General features: G+C 52.0%; 1 protein-coding gene across 6 annotated transcripts in view; it reads right to left on the minus strand.

Moving 5' to 3' along the window:
* The window catches only part of Sh2d3c (SH2 domain containing 3C), a 40767-nt gene that overhangs the window by 7838 nt on the left and 5936 nt on the right, over positions 1 to 26993 (minus strand). For 2 of the 6 annotated variants that reach the window (XM_036183759.1, XM_036183758.1), the window contains 5 exons: positions 23430 to 23898; positions 10726 to 10765; positions 3483 to 3611; positions 1837 to 2291; positions 1020 to 1144 (listed from right to left, as the gene is read on the minus strand). In XM_036183759.1, the coding sequence (XP_036039652.1) occupies positions 1020 to 1144; positions 1837 to 2291; positions 3483 to 3611; positions 10726 to 10765; positions 23430 to 23898 (1218 nt within the window). Of the gene's footprint in view, positions 1 to 1019; positions 1145 to 1836; positions 2292 to 3482; positions 3612 to 5605; positions 5683 to 6572; positions 6786 to 10725; positions 10766 to 20466; positions 20578 to 23429; positions 23899 to 25913; positions 26051 to 26993 lie in introns of those variants that run through there. The other 4 variants (XM_036183757.1, XM_036183760.1, XM_036183761.1 and 1 more) reach the window with 4 other exon arrangements.

The following is a 26993-nucleotide window of genomic DNA, read 5'->3' on the forward strand; positions in this document are numbered from 1 at the left end:
CTCAAGAGGCAGAAGCAGGCACAGCTCTATGAGTTGAGGCCAGCCTGGGCTACATAGTGAGCCCCAGGCCAGCCAGAGCTACACAGTGTCTCTGTCTAAAAACATGCAAGTAAAACTGTAACTGTTTTCACCTGGAGGTGCTGTTTTGAAAGCAAGTGTGTGGACCAACAAGACCTGAGGTTAAAGGAAGCCTTCGGGACACAGTAACGTTCCAGACGCACGGAATGCTTCCAGCGGCCCGGCTCCCAGGAGACAGATCCTGTCACAACACTCTGATCACTTTGGGGGAGACATTTTGTTGGACAGTCTGGGGTTTGTTTTGTTATGTTTTCAGAAATAAACTGAGGGCATATTTTTACTTTTCTTTGAATTGATAAGTACAGTATACCATGATTTCAATTATGTTATATATCTTAAACAACTCTAAAATGTAAAATGTTTGCTGAGTGGTTAGGTTTAGGTTTGTTAGACACCTTTAATCCCAGCACTCGGGAGGCAGAGGCAGGCGGATCTCTGTGAGTTTGAGGCCAGCCTGGGCTACAGAGTGAGTTCCAGGACAGCCAGGGCTACACAGAGAAACCCTGTCTCAAACAATAAACAAACGAACAGCAGAGCACATTAGCCTGGGTTAGCCTGATCTAAGCTAACATTGGGACCTAGGGATGCACTTGTTACCAGGGTCCTCGCTAAGGCAGCTGCAGGGGGAACTCTGCCTGCTGGGCCAAGCACTGTGGCACGAGTGCCCAGGCCAGGCTGCACCTCCAACAGTCTTTCTCCATCTTAGCACTCACACCGAGAACTCATTTTGTGCCCATTGCCTGGCAGCCACGGGAACACTGTCAATGGTTGCTGCATGAACAAGCTGTGGACGCTGCTTATGAATCAACACCAGCAATTCTGCCACAGGATTTTCTAGCACCTTCCTGAGGGCACTGTTCCCAGCACAGAGGCAGAAACACAGGTAACAGACATTCCCCACCAAGGACAATAGCGCTTCAGCCCACCCCCTGCTAGCTTACCAGTGCTGTAGGTAGGGGAGCTGGGGCTCTCGGAGATAGGAGACAGGGGTGAGTGCAGATCTGGGATCTGATCCATGCTGAGGGCACAGTTTCTGATGGAGTCCCGAGGATGGGGTAGTGAGGTGCTGTAGGCAGGGATTCCATGAGCCCAGAGGTCAGAAATCAGGGGACTTGACCCACCGTAGGACCCTACTCCCCACCCCCTGAACTTCTCAAGTAGAAAAAGTGATTGTTAAGTGCAGTCTCTCAGTGGACAAATGCAAAAGCTGGAGAAGGAAGAGCTAAGGTGAAGAGACGACCCCAGCTGGCCCCAGCTGGCCTTGACTGCAGCTCACCCATAGCAGGTCCCAACTCCCCAAGACGCCCCCAGCGGGCCCCGACTCCCACAGACTCTGAAGTGGAAGTCTTCTACCTGCTCACTGTTTTAGGTGCCTTCTCCTCCGTTACCCTGCTTTCCCTCCCTATCCCTACCCAAAATTCTCTTCTAGGCTCAGCAATGCTGAGACAGCTTGAGGACACCTGGCTGAGCTGTGACTTCTCAGCTCCTCTGTCTCTCCTGTCCCTAGAGGAATGACAGGAGGAGACATGCAGGCCAGAACCCAGCTTACCCTCATGGTCCCTGTAAATCAGACCATAGACCCCATTGTCTGCGTAGACAGCCTCTCACTGGTGCCCTCAGCTAGTGCAAACCTGTGTTCCAGCCTCCCACTCCCCTGCACAGAGCCTCACATAGCTCGGGGAATCTGGGCCTCTCCCTTCTTTCTCACTATTGACACCCCATTTAACAAACCAGGAGAGTGAGGAGGACCTGACTGACCTGTTGGGGCAGCCATCGCTGCGGGTGACCTTGTCAGTGGTGAGCCCGTCGGTCATGGTAATGCTTCGTCTCTTCATGTGGCTGCCCTTGGAGCCTGAGGGGCTGACAGGGCTGGCGGCCTTGCTGCTGGCCTGGCTCAAGCCATAGCTGGCCTCGAGGTAGCGAAGTGGGAAGGTGCGGTTGACAGGGCAGTAGATGATGGCCCCACTCTGTTCGGACACGGCCTTACGGCTGCCCACATGGTAGCGCACAAGGGCAGGCACATGGTCGAAGCTCTCCTGCTCAAACAGGTACTGGATGTGGGTGTAGCTCTCACCCGCCTTCACCACCACCTTGTTAATCTTGAAGTGTAAGGCCTGATTGTGCCAGCGACATGTGAGCACATAGTCCCCGAGGCTGGTGAGTGAGTCACGGATGAGGAAGTCACCGTTGCGCTGTACCAGGGTCTCAGAGACCTAAGGAAGGTATAGAGGGACTAAGTTTACCAGAATACCAGGACCAGCGTCAGCAGACATGGTGACTGAACTGGGGACACCAAGACAGCATCCAGAGCAGTTAGTAGTAGACATCAGACATCTGAAGCTTAGAACCAGATGCAGAGGTGGCACCTCAGCTGAGGCCATGGGTCAGGGGCACAGAGGCTCAGAGATGACAGGAGGTGGCGCTTGGCATGCACACGGGGCAAAAGGACTGGAAACATTGGAATCACTGTGATTAGAGACCTAGATCTCAGACCCAGCCATTCTTGGGGTTCTTGCCAAGCAAAGTAAGTTCCAGACACTCTCCTCTACCCACTCCAGACCCCAGGACACACCCCAGCTCTGGGTATGTCTGCTTCCTTGAGATGCCCTCTCTGCCTAGAATACAGCTGATGAACCTGCGTGTCTCCCAAGGGCTGCACCTGGTAACCACCTGCATTTCTGCACAGCACTCTGTCCTTACACTTCTGTGAAAGACTTGATGCTCTGCACACATTCAGAGCCCCCAGTCTCCAATGAAGCTGCCACCTTATTTATCCATCTCCACAAACTTGATCCCCTGTGCTAGAGCACAGGGCCAGATGACCCATTAGTCCAGGTCTGTGATTTACAAAGTCCCATAAGCCCAGCTACTCAACATGGCCAAAACTGAGTGGCCCCAAAATGGATGTTCTCAGCCAGGCAGTGGTGGTGCATGACTGGATTACCAGTACTCTAGAGGCAGAGGCAGGTGAATCTCTTGAGTTCAAGGCCAGCCTGGTCTACAAAGTGAGTTCCAGGACAGCCAGGGCTACACAGAGAAACCTGTCTCGAAAAACCAAAAGGTTGTTCTCTAACCAAACTCACATGAGGCTGACCTATAAGCCTGGAATAACCAAATACAGTAAGAACAACATTCCTTGTGCTCATATTCACTGGTGCTGGACATCTTACCTTACCCGCATTCATTCATTTCACCTTCCCAATAGTCCCTCCCTTTTGAGAGAGAGTCTCACTGTGTCTTTGAAGGGGATATGCTCTCCATTGTACAGATGAGGACACCAGGGCCTCCAGGGCTGATGTGATGAACATGCCAGAGCCTCTCTGGTGACTGGAGCCCGGGCTGAGGTTGGCAAGGGTGTGGGTGGAAGGGTCCAGGGCTGAGATCCCTGCCTGGGGCCTGCTCACCTCACGAGGGATGCGTCCATGGTACCAGGCATGGCTGCGGAGGTCTGTGCTGTTGAGTTTCAGCTCTTCTTCCAGCTCCTTATGCAGTTTCTCTGGTGAGGAGTCGAGAATGTACTTCTCCTTGGAGAACTGCATGGGACAGTGAGATTGACATCCACTGCACAGCTGCTTCTCATTTCCTCCCAACTCGTCCCGCCCCAGGCCTTCTTTAATCCTGGGCCTGTTGAGAAGGCTAAAACACTTGCTGTGGCTCTTCACCCGTGGCTCCCTATCCCAGCTAGAGCAAACCTCAATTTATTCTACCAGAAGCACCTATGCAAGGGCTGGATGCAACAACACACAAGTCAGGCCCTGTTCTCCAGTAAGTCCCCAAGCTAAGAGGTGAGCCAAAGGGGCCCAAGGAGGCGGCTGCCATCAGCACCAGGGTGCTGGACAGCGCCAAAGAGCCCTTGCTCTCTAAGTCTGTGAGAGGTGAGGGACTAGACTAGGGACTTCCTGAAGGAGACCAGTACAAAACCCCTCTAGAGACAGCAGGGCCATCTTGAAGAGTCTGTCTGAGAGGCAGCAAGTGCCTGGACCAATGGGCTGAACAGACGGGGCTACATTTGGGAATGTGCGTGATGGGGTAGAAGGATTAAAGGCAGCCATAACACGGGCAGGGACCCTCGCAGATATCCTCACTGCCCATTACAATCCTCCAGGCCCCTCCCCCTTGCCAGATTGGAAAGTGCAGCCCCGTGGGGCGTCTTTACCAGTCCCTAAAGATAGCTGCTCCAGAAGACATATTCTAGAACTGGTCAGAAGTGTATAGACAGGCAAGGCTAGGATATGAAGTCTCTCCTGGCTACTTCTAGTGTCTGGCAAGCTACTCCTCAGACATTTCCAGACCTAAGACCCACACGCCACACAGACTTTATCCTTATTTCCACTGTTTTCCAACAACCACGATTCCAGTTCCAGTAATAGTTAGAACTTCAGTCACTCAACATGGACCAGCCTCAACTTGGGTACTATGCTGGGGCTGGAGCCCAAGGTGACCAAGATAGTCCACTGCCCTAGAGGAGCCATGCAGACCCCACACTCAATTCCAGGTGTCTACATCTTCAGAGATGCAGTGCCCAGAGACTGGTAGAAGGCAGATGTGCAGGGAAAGGCTGACGCAAAGATGGGGGGGGGGCTGTAGGCAGATTTGGGTCTATGTTGGTGGGGCAAGTTGGACAGATCTGTGGCCCTGCCTGGGGAGCTGGGAAATCACCCAGAAGCCTTAGAACAGTGCAGTGTGGCCTCAGGTTCACTCCCCTGCCTGTAGAGAGTGCCTGAGCGCCTCAGTCACTGATGCAGCGAGGACGGGGTGTCAAGTGGCCAGTGGTTGAGTGTAAGTGAAGAAGGCGGAGGGCCAGACAGGGTGGGTACCAGTGGGAATCCTGAGAGGAGGCTGGCTCGTTCTTTGGAAGGCAGCTAGAGCAGAAACAGGAGCATGTGGCAGTGGGCCTGTGGTAGCGTAGGCTCTGAGATGCCTCCTGAGTTCTGGAGACAGAGGGAGTCATCTATCTGGCCACACAGAGGAGAGGTGGGAACTGGGCTGGACTTGCTGCCAGGCCTCTGCCCACAGCACAGCAGAAATCAATGCCCTAGCAATGAAGAGAGGCCTTGGCAAAGCGGAGATTTGGGCCTTCTCAGACTCCCACACTTCTCCAAGAGGTCCTCCTATTCCTTAGCATCATTAGCCTCCTCCCTTTTATTCTGAGGTGCTCCCACCAGCCTAGGCCTCCTCCCACCCCATCCCTTTAAACCAAACAAGATTCTGGGAAAGGAAGGTGAGAGGCACAGGGAAATGGATCCTGTACCCAGTCTTACACACACACACACACACACACACACACACACACACCTCTCTGCTCTTAACAGAGCACACACTGGAACTCCCCTCCCAATTCTGGGCCAAAGTAGGGGCAGACTGTCCCAAGGAACATGGACACAACACTTTGTGACCTTGGGCAAGTCACTTCCCCTGGCTGGGCCTGAGTGGCTTCATCTATAAAAGGGTTCTGGAGACTGGCACCTCATTTTCAGCCCTAATCAAAAGTCAGAGTTGAGGTTGAAGGGACCAACCTCCCAAATACCTGGTGGTAGGAAGCCCTAGGACCCCTGTGACCTCCTCCTCACCCTGGGCCTCAGGGTCCTCAGCTCCCAAGAGTTGGGGGGTGGGGGGTGTAGGTGCAAATGCAGCATCCCTGAGCTCGGAGCACTGCGATTGGCCAGAGATGATCTCACCGCCTCCCCGGCCTGCGCACGCCTGATTGGCCCGTGCGGGGATGCTGCGCTCCGCTGCCGGCGGGGCCGTCATTCAGGCGGGCTCAGAGCAAGTGTGTGTATGAGGTTGGGGGAGCTCAGAGGTGAGGCGCCCCGCGTCTCCCTGGAAGCCCGAGAGGCAGGAGTGTAGAGAACCTCTGTCAGGGTCTCAGCCTCTTTCCATCAGCCAGTGCCCAGCACTACTCCCCAGCTCCCTTAGGTATCCCAACCCCTGGCACAGCTACCCCAGAGGATGCTCCGCAGAGAGGCGGGGTCCGGGTCCTCCCCTCCACCCCCTTCCATTTAACCCTCGCACCGCCGATGCGTGCCCCTGCACTGCTGGGCCAGCTGGACTGGGAGACCTGCACCCCCTACACCCTGAACCCACCCAGATGGCAGGAGGGTGGTGACACCGTGGTCTCCGCCGCGTGCCCTGTAGCATACTGCCCCTAACTCAGCTTCTAGACCCCAGCTGTGTGTCCCTGGTACAATGGGGACTCAGGTGGCCCGGGTCAGCAGGCAGGGACCCCATAGTGTACTGGAAGAAGCCCACCTCCCAGCCTGAGTCCCAGCTCCAACTTGCTCCCACATCTCCTGCAGTCCAGAGACGAAGGAATGATCCCCCTGGACCCGTGCCCCACGGAGCGCCCTGGGTACCCCAAGGTGAGCTTGGAGCGACCCCGCCCCCTCCCTTTGCCCATGGCCGGACCCGCACAACCCTGCGGGGATGCTCTCGGACTGCAGTCCCCATCATAGCGGCCGGGCGCAGTGACCCGGGTCCCCGTGCCGCCCCCTCACCTGCACCTGCACCAGTGAGCCCCGGTAGAAGCAGCAGGCTGCTGCGGACAGCGCACTCCACAGGCTGCAGCGCTCCGTCATGGTGCGGCCGGGAGACCCAGCGTGCCGGGGGTGGAGGCCGAAGGGGCAGGGGCTCGGGGACCGACCGGGCTGGGCACCGGCTGCGCGTGCCTCTCAGCGGCGCGATTACCTCATCGCCTGGTCGGGGGAGGAGCGGGGAGGCGGGGCAGAGAGACCCCACCCTCCAGCCAGCTGGGTAGGGAGGGGAGCGAGGAGAGGGAGGGGAGGGCACCATTGTTCCTCCCTCCAACACCACCCCATTCCCCTATGCGGGTTCCCCAGGACCTGCCAAGAGGGATGCTACCCAGGGCAGCAGGGTGGAGTGGGGACCCCGAGATGGGCAATGAGGTTCCTGCTTTTTGCCACTCTCGCACCCCTCCGGGTCTTGCAGACCCAGACCCAGCAGGGACTCTGAATTTAATTCGATCTAAAGCTACAAAAATCCCCATGTTTAAACCAATCCTTTGTGGCTTCGGGTTTCTCATCTCTGGTTGAGAATATAGCAGGCTTAGACCAGCTGACTCTGGCAGCGCTACAATCTGGAGGCTGAGTGCCAAGCGCAGCTCACCTGCCTCTCTAACCCCTAGGCTTCCCACCCTGGGGCCCTTCTCTTTAAACCTGGACTGGCTTCTGTGGAGATGTCTGGAATACAAGGTGAAGGCCAGTGCAGAACTTTGTGAGTGTCACCAGGCTCAATCAAAAAAAGTTGCCTGGTGAAGATAATTATCTGGTAAAGACGTCCTATTTCTTAGCTAGGTATCACAAAACCTGGGTTTGGGGGTAAGAGCTCGCCTAGAGTACATGCCTAGCAAGGGTTAGGCACTGAGTTCAATGCCAGCACACTGGATGTGTTTCAGCTGATAGAACACTTGCTTGCCCATCATGCAAATCGCCAGCACTACACCAACTGGGTGTGGTGGCACACACCTGTAATCTCAACACTCAGAAGGTGGAAGCAGGAATATCACAAGTTCAAGATCATCTTTGGCTACATGTTAAACTCAAGGTCAGTCTGGGCTACATGAGACCTATTCTAATAGTAGCAGTAGTAGTAGTAGTAGTAATAATAATAATAATAATAATAATAACCCCAAAAACTAGATATGGCATCCAAACCCATCTGGACCTTAAGCAGGTGAGTTCATAGGAAATAACTATTTCCTATTTACCTGGAGCTCCAAGCATGGAGCTTGAAACTTTATAGGCTTGGTATATTTTTTTTGGAAAGATTTATTTATTATGTATCTGTATGTACACCATTATGCCAGAAGAGAGCATCACATCCCACTATAGATGGTTGTGAGCCACCATGTGGTTACTGGGAATTGAACTCAGGACCTCTGGAAGAACAGGCAGTGCTCCTAACTGCTGAGCCATCTGTCCAGCTCCCTGGGCTTGGTATTTGAAGTCCTGAGAATCCAGGATTCCTGTCATTGTTTGGGGATTGTGGAGTTTTAGATACTCTTCAATGTTGAACACTTCAGGGCAGAAAATGGAGTTTGGAAACTACTGATTTCAGCCCTCACCAGCAGAAACTTTAAAAACAAAGCTAAGCTTGCTTTGAGTACTGCCCAGCAGTTCCAGCAAGCAGGTGGTGCTCCTGGTAGGGTTTTTTAAGTCTTTTTCTCTTTGTAATGGAGATGGAGCCCAGGGTCTCAAACAAGGTAGGTTGTACCCCAGCTCCATCCTCAACCCTGAGATCTACATTTTAATTCCAGAAAGAGACAAAAGAGTCCCCAAACTTCATAAAGCCTCACTGCCTTGCCAGACATAGCTGATCTGTAGCATTCAAGTCCCACTCCGGCTCTGCCCCCATATAACCCCTCCCTGTGTTACAGCAGCTCAGTGACTTGATGTCCCTGAAATTTGGGGCCAGGTCAGCCTGTTCTGGTCCAGACTCAAGCATTCCCTTGTGGGCGCAGTCTCATCGAGCCCCCAAAGTCCCCTGTTTCACATGAGCAATTGCTAAGTCCCAGAGAAGCAAGTCACTGCCAAACTTGAGATCAAAATCTAGACTGGGAATATATATATATAGCTTTGTGAGTAGGTGCGGGCCCTGCCTGCAGGAAGCCTTGGGTTTGATGCTCAGCACCACATAAACCAAGCATGGTGGTGAATGGCTGGAATACTAGTATTCTGGAAGTCAAGGTGGGAGGGTAAGAAGTCCCAGGTCATCTTTGGCGACATAGTAAAGATTGAGGCTACCTTCGGCTACATGAGACCCTGTCATGTACACACACACACACACACACACACACACACACACACACACAAGCTGTTGGCACATATCTTTAATCCCAGCACTGGAGAGGTAGAAGCTGGTGTTTGAGATCAACTTGTTCTATATAGTGAATTCCAGAGCTACATTATAGGACTGTCTGAAAATAAATAAATCGGCCGGGCACGCCTTTAATTCCAGCACTCAGGAAGCAGAGGCAGGCAGAGCTCTGTGAGTTTGAGGCCAGCCTGGTCTACAAAGAAAGTTCCAGGCTAGCCAGAGCTACAGATTAAAAAAAAAAAAAAAAACCTGACTCGAAAACTAAATAAATAGATAAAATAATAAATTAAATAAATAAATAAATAAACCATAGGTCTGGTGGATTATAAAATGTGCCCAAACCCTGAGTAACTCTTCTCTGGTTCCTGCCTTGTCTGAGAGCCCAGGTCTGGCATGTTTCCTTCCCGATGCAGTATTTGCTGTTCATGCAAGGCCTGGCTCAGGAGGGGCTGCTGACTGTGGAAAGGCATCAAGCTTGGGGCAGTACCGGCTCTGCCCCACAGAATCCCTGTGAGTGTGAGAAAGTCGTTTGTTTCTAGCCCACAAATGGAAAACCCAAAAACAACAACAAAGAGTCAGGATGGCTCAGTGGGTCAAGGCCCCTGCTGCCAAGGTGGCCCCTGAGTTCCATCCCCAGAACCCATGTGGAAGGAGAGAACTGGCTCCCACAATTTCTCCTCTGACTCCATACTAAATAAATAAATAAATAAACAAATAAACAAACAATAAATATTTTTTAAGTTTACAAAAGAGCAAACCCAGCCTCTGCCAGAACTCAGCAGCCAGCATGCTTTTGCAGAGAATCAGCTTTCAAAATGTTTCTTAGCCTTCGTTATTGTTATGGTTATTTCAAAACCGATGTTTTCCTGGGTCTTACGCTATAGTCCACATGGCCTGGAACTACCTGCAGTCCTCCTACCTCAACCTCCCAAGTTGTAGAGGACAATCACACACCATTGTGCTCAGCAACCGCTGCCACCCTCTATTGTGTGGCTGGCTCACTCTGTAAAGTGTTTGGCACACAAGCATGGGATATGAGTTCAGTCTCCAGCAGCCATATTTAAGCAAAAACAAAAACAAAACAACAACAAAAAATAGGTGTGATGGGGCTGGTTTGTAACCTCAGCATTGGGAGTGAACACAGAAAGATCCTGGGGACTCATGGGCCTGCCAGAATAACCTAATCAACAAGCCCCACAGTGGACAGGAACAACTGTAAGTTCTCTCTCTCTCTCTCTCTCTCTCTCTCTCTCTCTCTCTCTCTCTCTCTCCACCCACACATGCACATAAACTACATTGTAAACACTCCCAGTGCCTAGAACAAGTTAGGCATTTTGCTTGTTTGTTTTACCCAGGCTGGCCTCAAAACTTATTATGTAGCTAAGGTTGGCCTTGATTACAGGCATGCAGGACCATTCCATGTATGTGGTGCTGGGGATTGACCCCCCAAGGCCTTCTGCAGACTGGGCAAGCACTCTATCAACTGAGCCATAGTCCCAGTCACCAAATTAGGCTCTTGATGTCTGCGAATTGTGCCCCGTCTATGCTGAAGAGCTGAGTCACCCCTCCTGCTGCCCCCTCCCAGCACCAGGACTCAGTAGATGCCCTGAGACTGGGTGGGATCTCACTGTGGTAGACACTGCATGGGGACACCATTGGGATACTGTCCAGCAGTGGGTTTGGGGCCAGCAGAGTGACGGGAAGCATGGGAAATAGCTGTCCAGAATGATCCCTGTCCCCGGAGGCTGCCCACCCTCTGACCTTCTCCTTCCAGGCACCAGGCACTCTATCACACCAGGGCCACCCCCAGCCTACCTTCACATAGTCCCCAGCAGCCTCCGGTTCTCCAGCGGCCCTGGAAGAAGGCAAAGAGGTGAGTGTTCTCAGTGCTTCTCAGATCTCCTGAGTGTCTACCTGCCTAGCCCTGGCCTTGGGAGTCCAGAATGTTATCCCTAGGGCAGGAGGATGGCCCTGTGTGGCTGGTCCACCCCTGCCAGCTGTGCTAACCCAGGAGGTTCCTTCACCTCTCTGATCCTAGGTTTCCTCTCCATAGATCAGGAACAAAGATAGCCACTGCCTAATGGAGTTGTCTGGAGGACTGAGGCTAAGTGTTCACCCAGCTCATGATGCTTCCTCTCCCTGCCTCCCCAACCCGATCCCTATTCCTGACTGAGGCTCAGCCCCTCTCCTCTGACCCTTTGGTCCACACTGCCAGTGTATTAGCTAGCCACTGCTGGTTAGAGCCTGTACACACCTATTCTCTCTGCCTTCAGGCAGCAGGACGAAGCCTACAGAGGCCAGAGGATGGTGGTGGCTATTTTTCCAGGATGCTGAACAGCCTTCCCCTTTGTGAGTCAGTCTCCCCAGCCAGGGCCGTGTGTGTGTGTGTGTGTGTGTGTGTGTGTGTGTGTGTGAGTGTGTGTGTGTGTGTGTGTGTTGCATTTGTTTTTGAGACAGGGTCTCACATAGCCAAGACTGGACTCAAATGTACTAGGCAGGTGAAACTGACTTTGAACTTCTGACCCTCCTGCCTCCACCTGAATTCTGGGATTCTAGAGGCACATCACCACACTCAGCCCAGTCGAGGACTGAAGAACTCAACCCTTCCTCGATGCAGCCCCATTTCCCACCAGTGTCCTCCCTTCAGACCCCCCACATCTGGGGCATCTCCAGTTTGCCGCCTCCCAGCAGCTGCTCCTCCTCCCCTCTCCCCTTCTCCGGGTACCAGCTCCCTCCTTCTTGTTGTGAGGCCAAAGCCTCAGGTCCACTTTCTGTTTTGTTTTTTTGTTTTGTTTTTTGTTTTTTTCCAGACAGGGTTTCTCTGTGTAGTTTTGGTGCCTTTCCTGGAACTCGCTCTGTAGACCAGGCTGTCCTCGAACTCACAGAGATCCATATGTCTCTGCTTCCTGAGTGCTGGGATTAAAGGTGTACGCCTCCACTGCCCGGCCCTTAGGTCCACTTTCTACCCTTGGCCTACCAGCAAGCTATCCCCCATTCAACAAGCCTTGATCCATGCCACAGGCCACACCCTCCCTTCAGAGCAGAGCATGACCAAGTCTCTCCCTGTAGCCAGCCCCCACCCCCACCCCACCCCATCCCCACCATGGGCTTTCTTGCTGGTTTGTGTCCACTCACCCATACTGTCAGCTTCAGTTCTGATACCAGACGGCAACTAAGCTACAGCCAAAGCAGATGCCCCAATCTCTAGCAGTTCCCTTCACCCACCAAGTCTCACTCTGCTGCTCAGTCTGGTCTGACTAGACTCAAGCAATCCCCCTGCCTCAGACTCTGTAGAGCTGAAATTGTGAGTGCACAACTGCAGACCTGTCTAAAATTCGTTCCCTCTTCCAGTGCTGGGAGGAGAGCCCGGCCTTGCACACTCTAGGCAAGCACTCTACAGCTGAGCCGTGTCCTCAGCCCCATCTGCTAAAGAATAAAGCATACACTCCCCCACAGCAGTGCAGCTTCTCATCCGAATCAGAACTCCTCGGGAAGGGATGCTGTTGCAATGACAGAAAATAGGCATGACTGGCCCAGAGGCCCCGACCTCGATGCCTCTGTGTGCTGGTGGTGCCCCACAGCCCACCTCACCAACACTCTACAGTGTCCCCTCAACCACCCTGCCCCTGCACTGGTCTTGCCAGCTTGTTCCTGCCGCAGGGCCTTTGCGCTTACTCAGGATAAACTGCTTGGAACTCTCTTTTCCCAGATTTTCACAAGGCTCTCTCCTCCCTTCTTTCTTCAGGAGTCAGTTTAAAGGCGCCTCCTCAGAGAAGCCTTCCCGGGACACCCTACCTACAATAGCCCCTTGTCCTCACTCTCTGCTTCCGCCAGCCTCCGGTCCTCTAGTCTCACAGACCCCCACCTGCAACAGCCATTTCAAATTTATTTCTCAAATGAAAATTAACAAAGACCCTCGTGAGGGTGTGCACTGTCATTCGCCAGTGAACCCTAGTCCCCAGTGTGGCCACAGCTTAATGGAGACCACAAACAGTAGGCAGCCCCTGCCAGCAGCCATCACGCTCCATCATTCTCTTAGACTGAACACTGAGCTTAAGATTCAAAACAGAAGATGAGCTGAAAAAAAAAAAAAGGAAGGAAGGAAGGAAGGAAGGAAGGAAGGAAGGAAGGAAGGAAGGAATGACCCCCAGCTCCTGAGGCCAGGGCCTCCCCACAGCTGCCCCCATTCTGACACTCTGAATTCAGTCAATGAGACTTTCCTCCAAGAAAGCCCTCTCTGGCCTCTGTCTTTTAAGCTGCAGTCCGCAATGGCACAGGCTTCCAGGGCCTTTCAGGTGCTCCCTGGCCAGTGACACTGTCAGCAGGGTGGAGTAGGGAGACCCTCCCCTGTCCACTCTGTCCACTCTTCCCGGGTGAGGTGTCCCATCCCAACGTTTCCGGCCATTCAGGCCCGGAAATCCTCCCACTGCTGGGAACAAATTGTCAGGGACACACTGGGATTAACCCGGTGCTTCCTCCTGCTTCCTGTCCACTTCCTCTTAGGCTCTAGGGCCGGAATACAGCCTCGAGGATGGGATGCTTGCCCTAGGGATCAGCAGCCAGGGAGGTTGCCCAAGGCAGAGCCTCAGGCCAAGGGGCTTCGATCCGTCAACCCCCCTTGTCAGCCACAGCACTCCTCACTCCGGTGCCCAACATGACTGCTCACACACACCAACTCCTGGGGGCCCCGTTAAAAGCTGGAGCACAGCTTCCCTTGCCCCACCTTCGGGCAGCATGGGCCCGGCTCCATTGGCCTGGGAGTCAAGGTTCCTAACAAGCTCCTGGGGATGGGCTCCTTCCTGCCATGCCCAGGCACACTCACTCCACGGGCTGCTCCAGCCAAGGACAGTCAGCAAGTCCCCAACCAGCACCAACTCCTCAGGGGCTTTGCTTTCTTTCTTTTCCTTCTCTCTCCTTCTTTCTTTCTTCTTCCTTCCTTCCTTCCTTTCTTTCTTTCTTTCTTTTTTCTTCCTTCCTTCCTTCCTTCCTTCCTTCCTTCCTTCCTTCCTTCCTTCCTTCTTCTTTTCCAATTTTGAGACAGGGTTCCTCTTTGTAACAGCTCTGGCTGTCCTAGAACTTGCTCTGTAGACCAGGCTAGCCTCGAACTCAGAGATCTGCCTGCCTCTGCCTCCTGAGTGCTGGGATTAAAAACGTGTGTCAACACCACCTGACAGGGCTTTGCTCTTTCTGTTCCCTGTACTTTTCCCTCTAGATATCAGCTCAGAAAAATGCTGAGACACCAACAAGCACCTGGAGTGTGTGTGTATGATGTGTGTATTTGTGTGTGTGTGTTCATGTGTGTTTGCAGGCCCATGCATACCACTGTACTCATGTGGAGATCAGAGGACAACCTGGAATGCCAATCTTCACCTTCTGTCTTAAGATGGGGTCTCTGTTGGCTTCCTACCACATTCGCCTTGCTAGCTGGCCAACAAGTTTCCAAGGATTCTCCTGTCTCCATCTCCCATTAAGAATACAGATTACAGAGTCTCATGCTTATGCATCTGGCTATCTTGTGGGTTCTAGAGCTTTGAACTTAGGTCCTCACACTCATGAAGGAAGTGCTTTAGTACACCATCTTCCCAGTCCCAGCACCCAATGCCTCATGTATGACAAACAAGCACTCTACCGCCGAACTACATGCCTACTCTGGACGTGTTTCCTCTCCCTCTTTACCTCCCCTTGCTTTCCAGCCTCCATGAACTATTTCCAAAGAACTCCAGTGTCTGCAACCTCTGGCCCTTTGTACATGACATTCCCTCTGCCTGGGCCATCCTGTCTGCTTACAGCCTGGGGCCAGGATGGTTCCCACCCGGCCTGCAGCTGTCAGTTTGCTGGGAGATTTTTAGAATACACTTTCTCTCATTGTAATGATCAAATCCAGGAATCAAAGTGTCTTTAAAACTCAGCTCCATGAATTAATTCATTATTTCTTACGTTATATACTTAAAAGACACTTCCTTCTTAATATTAGCAGTGAAATCAATTAACAAGCAATAGTGACAAGTGAGCTATATCAGGCCCATTCATCAGCAGCATTCATTATTTAAATAACCAACCCTTTTAATTGCATGTATTAACTGATTTGTTCTGATAACTGACACTATGCATTGCATATATCAGTTTAATTAATTGCATTAATGAGTAGTAATTAGTACCCATTATCCTTTATTTCCCTAATGCATGCTGGAACCAGAACTTCAGGGACCTCTGGCCTGGACCAGAAGGAAGGGTGAACTTCCACAAAGATCCTGGAGAAGTGGAGGGGGAAGTTGCCTCCCCCCTTCAACCAGGCAAGCCTTTGCGTCTGCACAGGCCTGGCTGCCCTCTGTCCCCAGGTTTGTTCCTTTGGGCCTCAGGGTCTAGTCATATGGCCTGAGATAAGAATTGCCGAGCTCTGTCATCTGCCTTACTCTCTCTGAGGCTCAGCTTCCTCATCTTCAGAGGGTCCATCATGTCTGTCCTGAAAGGCCATGACGCTCAGATGAGGATGAGAGCCAGGTTACTTCGCCCATGTGGGCTCCAGATTCTGATGTCACTCTCCTGGGGGATAGAGCTTTCCTTGCACAGATCCTGTTTTTATCTTTTCTAAGTAAAAGCCTAGGCTGGTCTCAAACTTGCTATATACCCAAGACTGGACTTGAACTCCTGATCCTCCTGCCTCCACTTCCCAAGTACTAGGTAGGATTACAACAGGTGTTTGCTATTGCATATGACTGGCTTTAGGGTTTTTTTGTTTGTTTGTTTGTTTTTGGGGTTTTTTTTTTTGTTGTTTTTTGAGACAGGGTTTCTCTGTAGCTTTGGAGCCTGTCCTGGACTAGCTCTGTAGACCAGGCTGGCCTCGAACTCACAGAGATCCACCTGCCTCTGCCTCCCGAGTGCTGGGATTACAGGCATGCGTCACCACCACCCGGCTCTTGTCTTTAGATTTTTGAGACAGGTTCTCACTCTGTGATTCAGGCTGGACTTGAACTCATAATCCCCTTGCTTCTTCTTCTTCCCAAATGGTAGGATTACAGATGGGCAATACCTCAGCCATCTTCCTCTAAGTTTTGAGCACTCCTCAGAGAGTGACAGCGGGTGCTTTCTGATGTGTGCCTTCAGCTTCAGTGACCTATGCAGAGAAAGCTGGGTCTCTCCAGAGACAGCGATAGCCATGGGGGCTGAGAGTCTTTGTGAAGACGTCTCTGGATTTACTCCCTGCCCCACCCCATACATAGCACAGGCTGCCACTGGGTCAGCAACATCCCTGACATCCTCCTGGCTATCCGGAGCCATCAGGAAAGGCACTGGTCTAGGAGGAAGAGCAGAGTCAAGGTTGCTGAATCTGAGCCGCTAAAGGGGGCTGGGGACCTGCTGGAGAGAGCCACAGGGAGGCCCCTAGAGGGAGGAGTGTGGAGCAATAGCTGGCTGTGGAGGCCCAAACTATACAGCAGGGAGAGGCCAGCTGAAGTACGGTCCCTGGCCCCAGGCACTGAGCTCAGGCTAGAGCCGAAGTGGCTTGAGGTCAGTGTCTGTTGTGCCCCTCATATGGAATGACACTCCTGGAAATGAGGGCCAATCCTGGGTGGAAACAGTAGGAAGCTGGGAGGAGATGTGAATAAACAGCATTTTACCCAGACAGGCAGAGACAGAGTTGGGAACAGGAAATGGAGTGGGTAAAGCTTTCAGGAGATCCTTGGGGATTCTGAAAGGCACCTAAGCAGGAAGTAGGAAGCTGTGACCCTGACTGAGACCCTTCTCTTCTGTGAGACTCAGTTTCCCCTTCTATAGCATGAGCAACTGTCATGTACTGCACTTGGCCACGGCCTCTACCTGCCATCCTATCGGTGATCACCATGTAGGGAGGCTCAGAGGGAGAAAAGGACTTACTCAGTTCCACACATTTCCTGGGTGTCCGACCCTGTCCTGCTCAACCCTCACCCCACACAGGTCCAGCAACCTGCAGAAAGGGTCCCTCAAGGGCTGGAAGCAACGCGGAGGTCAGTGTGGGGAACAGCTCATCTTTCCTGAGATAGTCAGGTTCCCACAGCCCAAGGCATCTTGGGGTCTCAGGGACTGTGAGAAAGTCTCCACAGGAAATGAGAGCCAAAAGCAGCTGGGCCCCTTCACAGGACATGGACCGGCCACCCTGAGCCTAGGGAGGCTGTGCAGCCTAGTGACCCCCCTCCATGGGTAATCGGGTAATAGCTACCAGATGCCTGGCAGCTGACGTCACTCTGCAGGGCCGAGAGGGTCGTGGGACTCTGGGGAGACTTGGAAATTCTTGAATCAGAATCAACATTCCAAAAGGAAATGGAGGGGGGGTCCTGGCCTGTTTTCAGGGCCTGGCACTGTGGCCTGGACAATACAGGGAGCCCTGGCTCTCTTTTAGGGTGCTTTTTACCCCAGTCTCAGTGTCCTTCCAAATATCTGTTTTGGGGTTGGGTCTAGTTGTCTGGGAAGATGGCAAAGGACATTCAAGGGAGGCACTGTGGGGACAGAGTTCAGATCCCCTGCAGATGTGCCACTGGCTACACAAGGCTGGGGACAGCTGTGAATGCAGCCCAACACTCACTGCAGACTTGCTTTGTAGATGACACAAAGTCACAGTTGAAAGGCTGGACACAGCTCAGTGGGTAAAGTGGTGCCTAGCACACAGGAAGCCCTGGGTTCCACCCCCACATCCCATGGGACCAGGCATGGTGCTGTGCACCTGTCACCCCAGCATCTGAGAGGTGGGGACAGGAAGATCAGGTGGTCAAGGTCACCCTCAGTTCTGTAGTAACTTCAAGGCCAACCTGGCCTATATGAGACCCTGACACAAAAATAAACAAAAAGCTGACCACCTCTGCAAGGAGTCTCCTGAAACCAGTCAGTAAGGGACCCTGAACTCATTTGCTCTCTGCTGTCTTCTCCCACCCTCCGCTTCAGGCATCCTGATCTCTGCTGATGATCAAACAGGCCAAAGGTGCTCCCACCTCAGGGTGCTCCCGCCTCAGGGTGCTCCCACCTCAGGACCTTTGCATACACCATTCTCACTTCTTGGCTTACTTTTTCCCCAGACAGCAAGTACATTTGTTTTTTCTTTATTCAATTATTTTTCCTCCCTAACCTTTCCTTCCCCCTGAGACATGGTTTCTCCGTGTAGCCCCAACTGTCCTGGAACTCCCTCTGTAGGCCTGGCTGACCTCAAATTTCGAGATCTGCTGCCTCTGCCTCCCAACTGCAGGTGTGTGCCACCACCGCCAGCTCCTTACTGACATCACTAGCCATTCCCGAGACCGGTTTCCTCCCGACTGCAAATCCTGCTCGACAGCTCTTCTCTGGTTGCTCCTGTCCCTCATCTGTCTGGTTTGCCCTCTGACTCTTCGGCTCTGGGATGAGGTCTCCATGAGGTTCAACCATCTGTGCTCACTGCTCTCTGCTCAGAGCCTAGGACAAGTTTGAAGCCTGGGGATAGCTCAGGAAACAGTAAATAAATGACGTCTGGTGGGATGGCCCAGTGAGTAGAGTGCTTGTGATTGCCCTGCAACATGATTGGTCAGAGCTCAGGCCCTGGGTCCCACACACAGGAGAGAGCTGCAGAGCTGTTCTCTGGCCTCCACACGTACACACATTTGGATAGGACCCACTCCGATGTAATAATACATACAAACTTAAAATATAGATAAAAAATCAAAATAAAATCAGCCGGGCAGTGGTGGCGCACGCCTTTAATCCCAGCACTCGGGAGGCAGAGGCAGGCGGATCTCTGTGAGTTGGAGGCTAGCCTGGGCTACAGAGTGAGTTCCAGGACAGCCAGGACTACACAGAGAAACCCTGTCTCGAATAAATAAAAATAAATAAATAAAGATAGATAGATAGATAGATAGATCAGCGAAGTGTTAACTCAGCTTAAATGGTGCGGCCCTAAGTGTGCTCTTCTGGGAAATACGCCCCAACACCAAGCTGTGGAAAGGCATTTGAAATGGTGGTAGGAAAACTTAGAGGCTTTCTTTGAGGGGAAGTATGGCCTGGTGGTTAAGGTCTTAAACCAAGAGTTGGTCATGCCTGTGAGCAAACTTAGGCTCTCACAGGTAATCAATTGATAACCTCAGGACAGTCCTCTCTTTAGGCTTGGTCTAACCTGGGGAAATGGAGCGATAGAGTCACTCTCTTCAGGGCCTTGCTAGGTGGTAAGTAATGGGACCCTGGCTTGACATTCCTGTGTGGGTAGATGGGGCATGTATAGTTCCTCTCCTTTCCTAGGCCTAGCCTCGTCCTCTCTCACATTGATTGGGGGCCAGGCGTAGTTCTCTGGGGCCCGCTGTCTCATTTCCTCCAGCAGAAGGCTGGTGTGCTCCATTTGGCCAGCTGAAGGCCCCCATCTGCCTCCTTCTACCTCATCCTCCATGATCTCAGCAGACAGGGCACCAGGAAACCCCTGCAGCCTCACCTCTTCCTTCCTCCTGCTCCAGGTGCACCCTGACTTCCCAGGATGGGGGAGGGATGCCATCTCCCAGCCTGGGCTGCTCTGACATTCACTAGAATGACCCATTGGGACACTCAGGAAGGTGGGCCCCATCCTGCTCACTGGCACTTTTAGCTAGCCATCTGTCCAGCTGGACGCGCCTCAGAGAGCATCTCAGACCCATGTGGGTGCCTGGAGAACCAGAGGCCTATTGACGGGCAGAGCTAAGACCCACAATGTTCTCCTGACTCCAAGGGACTCCTGTGACAAATGTTCAATTGCCCCCAGAGGTTGGGCTGGGGTGGGGACACTGGGTCCTGGGACGCCAGGACAGGGCTTGATCTGCATCTGCTAGCCCCACCCTGGAACCTCTGAACACTTCAGACAGGAGGCAGAGTATCTCAAATGTTTTTCTTGGTGCAGTCCAGGTGAAGCCTGATGTCAAGCAACCGTGGAACAGACCTCTGTCATAGCGGCTTGGGTGGTGTCCTAGACACTAGCAAGGCTTCTCACGACCTTTCCTCAGAGGCCTTGGCCCTGCCTGAGGGGAATGTGTTCCTACAAGTTGATACTATGAGCCCAGAAGGTGGAGTCAAACTCTCAATTCTGACTTCCACTAGGTGGACCAAACAGGCAAACTTTTCTGTCTCGATTTACAAGATGAGTACCTTTCCGGGAGCTGCCAGAAGATGAGCAGAGAGAGATAAGACACTAAGTATTCTCAGGGCAAGACAGGGAATAGTCACAGCTCAAGAAAAACCCCAGATGCTGCCAGGTGTGGTGGCACAGGTCTGTAACCCCTGCACTTATTAGGTGGATGTAGGGTGTAGGATGTTTGAGCACAGCTGGGTATCATGGCATTCGCCTTTAATCCCAGTACCTGGCAGGAGTAGGCAGATCGCTTTGAGTTCCAGGACAGCCAGGGCTACAATACAAAGACCCTGTCTCAAAAAAAAAAAAGTTTGAGCACAGGCTGTGCTACATGAGACCCTGCCTCATAAAGAAAAAGAAAGAAAAATCCCAGAAGTTAAACCCATGGCGGTGTGTGTCAGCTGCCCCAGCGACCCCCACTGGCCCACTCCTGCTGTCCGCTGGCCCTCCCCAGAGCCAGTTCAGTCACTCACCTTCGGGGCCCCAGCGCAGAGCACCTTCGGCCCACTGCAGTCATGGTTCCCCGTGGTCACCGCTTGCAGCCGGGAAGGACTCAGTCTGACTCTACCGCTAAGACTCAGGAGAGGAGCTGCGGAGCTTGGAGTAGGATCCGAGGGGCCGGGCCAGACCTGAAGACCACGCCCCGGACACGCCCCCGGGCCGCTGCGATCCTACGAAGAACACACCCTCCTCCAACTAGCTCCGATCTCGCTCGCCTCCTCTCCCTGTCAGTCATTGTCCCCTGCCGGACACACCCCTCTGCCTTGTCCTGCCCTGCTTTGGCGAACCAATCAGCGTCTCTGAGTGGGAGGAGCCAAACTATGGGCGAACCCTCAAACCAGGGAAAGCTCACAGCCTCAAGGACCTGGCTGCCCTCTTCACCAATAAGATCTTTCGCCCCTTAACTTCAGAACAAGTCGAATTTTGGAGAGGGTAGATGGAGAAGGCAGCCTGAGACAGTGAGAGATGGTGGAAAAGCCTTAATTTTTAAAAAAATTATTTATTTATTTATTATGTATACAGAAGAGGGCACCAGATCTCATTACAGAGAGTTGTGAGCCACCATGAGGTTGCTGGAAATTGAACTCAGGACCTCTGGAAGATCAGTCGGTGCTCTTAACCCCTGAGCCATCTCTCCAGCCCCAGGAAAGCCTTAATTTTATTAGTTATGAAAATAGTATTTCCAGAGTCTGATCTGGTGCTAACTGTGCAGGTTTACAAAGTTCTGTTGCCCAGGCTGGAAATGGCTCAGCGGTTAAGAACATTTGCCAGCCGGCGCGGTGGCTCACACCTTTAATCCTAGCACTTTAGAGACCAGAGAATCTGTGATGTGAGTTCCAGGTCAGCCTGGTTTGCATAGTGAATTCCAGGACAGCCCAGACTAAATAGGTATACGCTGTCCGCCCCCGCCCAAAAAAAGTAATAAAAAAAAAAAAAAAAAAAAAAAACACTCAAGAGGGGCGGTGGTGGTACACGCCTGTAATCCCAGCACTTGGGAGGCAGAGGCAGGCGGATCTCTGTGAGTTCAAGGCCAGTCTGGTCTACAGAGTGAGTTCTATGACAGCCAGAGCTACACAGAGAAACCCTGTCTCAAAAAACCAGAAAAAAACAAACAAAAAAAACTAAATAAAAAACAATCAATCATAAAGTGCTCAATGAGTTATTATCAATCTTATCACTATTTGTGCTTTTTTCGGGGGCGTGCGGTTGCCATGCCATTTCTGCCCCTCCACCATGTGGGTACTGGGGGTCAAACTTATATTGCTACTTGGTAAAATGTGTCTTTACCAACTGAGCCACCTTGCTGGCCCACTATTTGTGTATATCTTTGCATGAGCTCAGTTTATAGGGTGCTATAAGCAAATCCATTGTCAAGTGGCTTTCTAGACCAGGCCTTCCTTGTTAGCCCAGAACTAAAGGTGAAGGGCCCTGGGGCTGGGATTCTGTGCCTGTGCACAGGACCCACCTGGCTGCCAGCTCGTGTGGGAGTTTGCTCCGGGCTCTGATACAGGTGGGCCTCAGTTCAAACACAGCTTCCTTGCTGGCTCAACAACGTTGAGCCTGGCTGGGGCAGATGACTTCCCCCTCCCTGAATCTGTGTTCTTATCTGTGTAGAAACAGTGTATCTCTAGATGGTTTTCTTTAGAGAATTAGTTACAAATGTTTCCAAACAGCGCCCAGGCTGTGGGAAGCACTTCCATCTCCTGCCTTGTTAAGCCCCCACCCCTAGGTCCATGTGTTCCAGGCTGGCCTGAAACTCCATATAAAGCCAAGGATAATCCTGAACTTCTGATCCTCTGGCTTCCAGCCCCCAAGTGCCACCACACCAGTTTATGTGGGGACTGTGCTGGACAGTTTTATGTCAACTTGACATGAACTAGAGACATCTGAAAGGAGGGAGCCTCACTTAAGAAAATGCTTCCATAAGATGGCGCTGTTGAGCCAGGCAATAGTGGCACATGCTTTATCCCAGCACTTGGGAGGCAGAAGCAGGCAGATCTTTGTGAGTTCAAGGTCATCCCGTCTACAAAGCAAGTTCCAGGACAGCCAGGGCTACACAGAGAAACCCTGTCTCCAAACAACAAAAACTAAAAACAAAACTAAAAATTTAAAAAATAAAAATGAGGCTGAATACAAGCCAGTAGGACATTTTCTTAATTAGTGATTGATGTGGGAAGGCTCAGCCCATTATGGGTGGGGCTATCCCCTGGGCTGATGGTCCTGGGTTCTATAAACAGACTGAGCAAGCCATGTGGAGCAAGCCAGTAAGCAGCACCCCTCCTTGGCTTCTGCATCAGCTCCTGCCTCCAGGATCCTGCCCTGTCCTGACTTCTTCAATGATGAACAGCAATGTGGAAGTGTAAGCCAATAAACCCTTTCCTCTCCAACTTGCTTTTTGGTTGTGCATAGTGTTTTATCACAGTAATAGACTCCAAACTAGCCAGGCGGTGGTGGCGCACGCCTTTAATCCCAGCACTCAGGAGGCAGAGCCAGGTGGATCTCTGTAGCCTGGGCTACAGAACAAGTTCCAGGGGAGGCTCCAAAGCTGCACAGAGAAACTCTATCTTGAAAAACAAACAAACAGAAACCCAAACTAAAGCAGGGGTCAAACTCAGGGCTTCCTTTATGCTAGGCAAGCACTCTCCCAAGTGATCTATATACATAATCCACTCACTCACTTTATTTGCTTATTTTGTTTTGTGTTTTGTTATTTTCCTTTTGAGACAGGGTCTCATTCTATAGTCCAGGCTGGCCTCTAACTCACAGCAATCCTCCAGCCTCAGCTACCTCATTGCTGGGATTGCAGGATGCACCACTCCCTACACTCCAGCAATTTCTTTTCAGCCCAGGTGTTTGTGCTGGAGCTGTACCAGTTAGAGATGGCTAGAAACCCATCATGGCATGTCCTGCCTTCCCTGTCTCTGTTGGCACCTACCTTTCTGGGTACACATCCGCAGGAATTTGCTCCTCCTTTGTGACTACTGTGGGGTCCTCAGGCTTCCTCATAGGGCCCACCTCTACTGCTGAAGGTGTGGGTCCCACTTCTGGGGTGTCCTCCAGTGGGACATCAATTCCCTCCTTGGCTGCCTCTAAGCCTGGTGTGTCTGGCAGTCCTCGAGGCACCGGGTGGGATTCAAGGCTGACCTCTTGGGCCTTCTGGACAGCCTGTTGCTTCCGAGCCTTCTTGATGTTCGGGCGAGGCATGGTACCCATGTGGCTGTACATGTCACTGGAACGAGCATAGGCAGGAGGACTCTTCGGGACTGTCACCAGGTCATCCTGTGTGGTTTCAAAGGTGTCAGGCTCCAGATGAGAGCGGATGCTGATGGGGGCTGAAGACCGTCTCAGAGAAAAGGACCGAGGGAGATTGGAAAGGCTCCCAAGGCCCTTGAGCTTGAAGAACCCTGGCGAGAGAGGAGGAGAGGAGAAAGAATGAATGGTAATGGCAGCAGGAATGTAGTAACAAGAAAAATCACCCCAGGTCCACTCAGTGAAAGTACAAAGAGGCTTCAGGATATCAAGGACAGCTCCTCACTCTACTCCTCATCCTCTCTCTCTCTCTCTCTCTCTCTCTCTCTCTCTCTCTCTCTCTGTGTGTGTGTGTGTGTGTTTTGTTCTTGTTTTTCGAGACAGGGTTTCTCTGTGTAGTTTTGGTGCCTGTCCTGGATCCCGCTTTGTAGCCCAGGCTGGCCTCGACTCACAGAGATCCGCCTGGCTCTGCTTCCTGGGTGCTGGAATTGATGGTGTGTGCCACCACTGTCCAACGATATAATTTTTTAATATAATTTTATAAAGAAATCTGTTTTAAAAATAAGACAAGGAGAGATCAAAGAAGACACCTGATGTTGTACCCGAACATATTCATGCACACACATGAACAAGTGCACATGCAAACCTTGTAAATAACATGCTTCATGTGCTGTCTGGCATACAGAATATTCTTGAAAAGATATCAAAAATTAAGACAATGATGACCAAAAATGCCTCTCACTTGTCAAACACAGTATTTGAATTCTTAGCATATGCATAACATCCCACTTTCTACTTAAGGAAATTGACATTCAGAGGACTGAAATGAATAGTCTGAGGCCCCGCAGCCTGGACCAGAGAGAGAGTTGGGTAAGGAGTGGTGTCAAGGCAGCTGCTGGGTGGAAAGGAGATGGCCATGGCGGCCAGCCTGAGGATTGCTGGCCCTTGTCTATGGGTGTTTTTCTCCCTGCTGTGGGCTGAGCCCACATCCCAAACTCCATAGGCAGGGCTCCTGTGACAGCATCTTCCAGCAGGGACAGAAGTACATTCTACAGTCACTCCTTCCTGCACCACCCCCAGGCTGTCCCTTCTCACAGCACCACCTTCTGACTTCCGTAGGGCCTCCAGATGTGATGAGCAAAAGGGGAAACTGGCATTTCCACTTCCCTGGCCTCCTCTGCATCCTCCGCCCGATGGAATATAATGCACGCCCACCTTTGACAAGGACAGAATCAGGCCCAGAGCAGGGAAGGGCTTTGCCTACAGTCACACAGTGAGAACGGGCTGAGCTCAGGGCTCAGGACCTCAGAAATGTTTCCTGCCCATTCCCCCTGGTCCCATTCGGGACAGTCCTAGAAGGGTTGGCCTGGGACAGAGATTTCACTAGTTGTTTTTTAAGGGCCACTGATCACCTCCTTTCTGGGTACTACAGGTTTTGTTTGTTTTGTGTGTTTATATGAGACAGTGTCTCAGTCTGTAACCTAGTCTGGTCTGCTCATGAGCCTCCCACCTCTGCCTTCTGAGTGCTGGGATTACAGATATATGTATCTTCATCTGTGAGATACAGTCCCAGCACACACACGCGACACACACACACACACACACACACACACACACACACAAGGGTGGATAGACAGAGAGAGATGGAAGGTCAGAAGAGTCAAGGGACCAGAGAAGTTTGGGTCCCCTAAATGGATAGACCTGGAGAAAGAAATAGTAGTGGATGGGTGTAGTTCACTCAGGAACTTGGTTCTAGTAGCTCCCAGCCTCACTACTGATGGGGACATGACAGCATCTGTAGTCCCCAGATCCACTAGCTCCCTAGAGATCTCCCTGAGATCTGGTGTCGAGCTGAGTTCCAGACAAGATAGGGTCTGTGGGGGTCTCTCCGCACACAGCCTCAAGGTCAGAGAGAGGCCAGGATGACACAGTAGACATAAGCTCTGAGGGGCTGGGCATAGCAAGAGGGAAGCAGAGGTGTGGGGGAGAGAGAAAGACAGAAACAGAAAGACAGACAGAGATGGAGAGATAGCTTGGGCTCCACCATGGGTGGACAGTAACAGTCTGGGGAGGGACAGATGGACAGAAAGAGAAACAAGGAGACAGTGGCGAGGAGATGCAGAGATGCCAAGCTGAGCGAAGGGAGGGAAGGTGGACAGTCTGTACTCACTGAACTTTTTGCCGGTTTTCTTGGGCATCTCTGTCATGTTGGCGAGTTGTGCCCTTGGCTTGCAAGCATGTGGCTGCTCCAAGCTCAAGACATCAAGGTTGAAGGGCCTCCCCCAACACCCCTTCCCCTTTCTCTTGCCTTCTCAACTGCTTCCTCTGTGTATTTTTAAACTAGCGAAACTCCCACAGCCCCACCCTCCCACCCTCTCCACAGGAGGCGGGGGCTGGGGCCTCCCCAGGCCAGCCCCTGAGGGCCTCCTCAGCCAGCAGCAGGAGCAGGGGCACACCACAAACCCATGGGACCTGGAAGGCCTGAGGAACAAACCACAGGCTCTGGGAACAGAGCCCACCAGGCTGGGGGCCACGGGACCTGCCAACAGCTGTCAGGGGGCCTGGCCCACAGGATGGGAGGACAGGCCCAGGGCTGGGCAGTGTACTCCAAGGCCCAGTACCCAGGAGATGGCCTGGCAGTGATAAAGAAGAGAAGGCTGGGGGTAAGCCTGTGGGCTCAGGTCACTCAGGCCCAAACTCAACTTTTGATTGGCTACTTTGTCACTGTCAATCATGGGTGAGATGATGCACCTGCTTGAATGTCAGTTTTCTCTTGGTGAGCAGGGTGTGCCAACGTCACGGTGGCCAGGACACCAGACAGAGACAAGCATGAAGCCAATACCTGCTCAGGCACGATTGTCCCTGTCCAAGCTAGCAGAGACATGTGAGGACAGGTCTTCCACACCCTTTGAACAGAGATAGAGAAACTGAGGCACAGAAAGTCAAGGGGTTTTCCACAGGTCACAGAGAGAGTTGGTGGCACAGACTGGGTACCTTGTCCTTGTCCTTCCAATAGTACACAGGCTGGTACCCTGCAAACACAAGTGTGTGCATAATTGTGTGTATAGTGTGTATATAGTGTATGAGTGTGTATATAGTGTATATGAGTGTATGAGTGTGTGTACGAGTGTGTGTGTGTATGTGTATATGAGTGTGTGTGCATATGTGAGTGTATGAGTGTATATGAATGTGTGTGTATAGTGTGTATATGACTGTATGAGTGTGTATGAGTGCATGTGTATGTGTTTAA

The sequence above is a fragment of the Onychomys torridus genome, chromosome 4 (genome assembly GCF_903995425.1).
Source record: "Onychomys torridus chromosome 4, mOncTor1.1, whole genome shotgun sequence".
Taxonomy (NCBI): domain Eukaryota; kingdom Metazoa; phylum Chordata; class Mammalia; order Rodentia; family Cricetidae; genus Onychomys; species Onychomys torridus.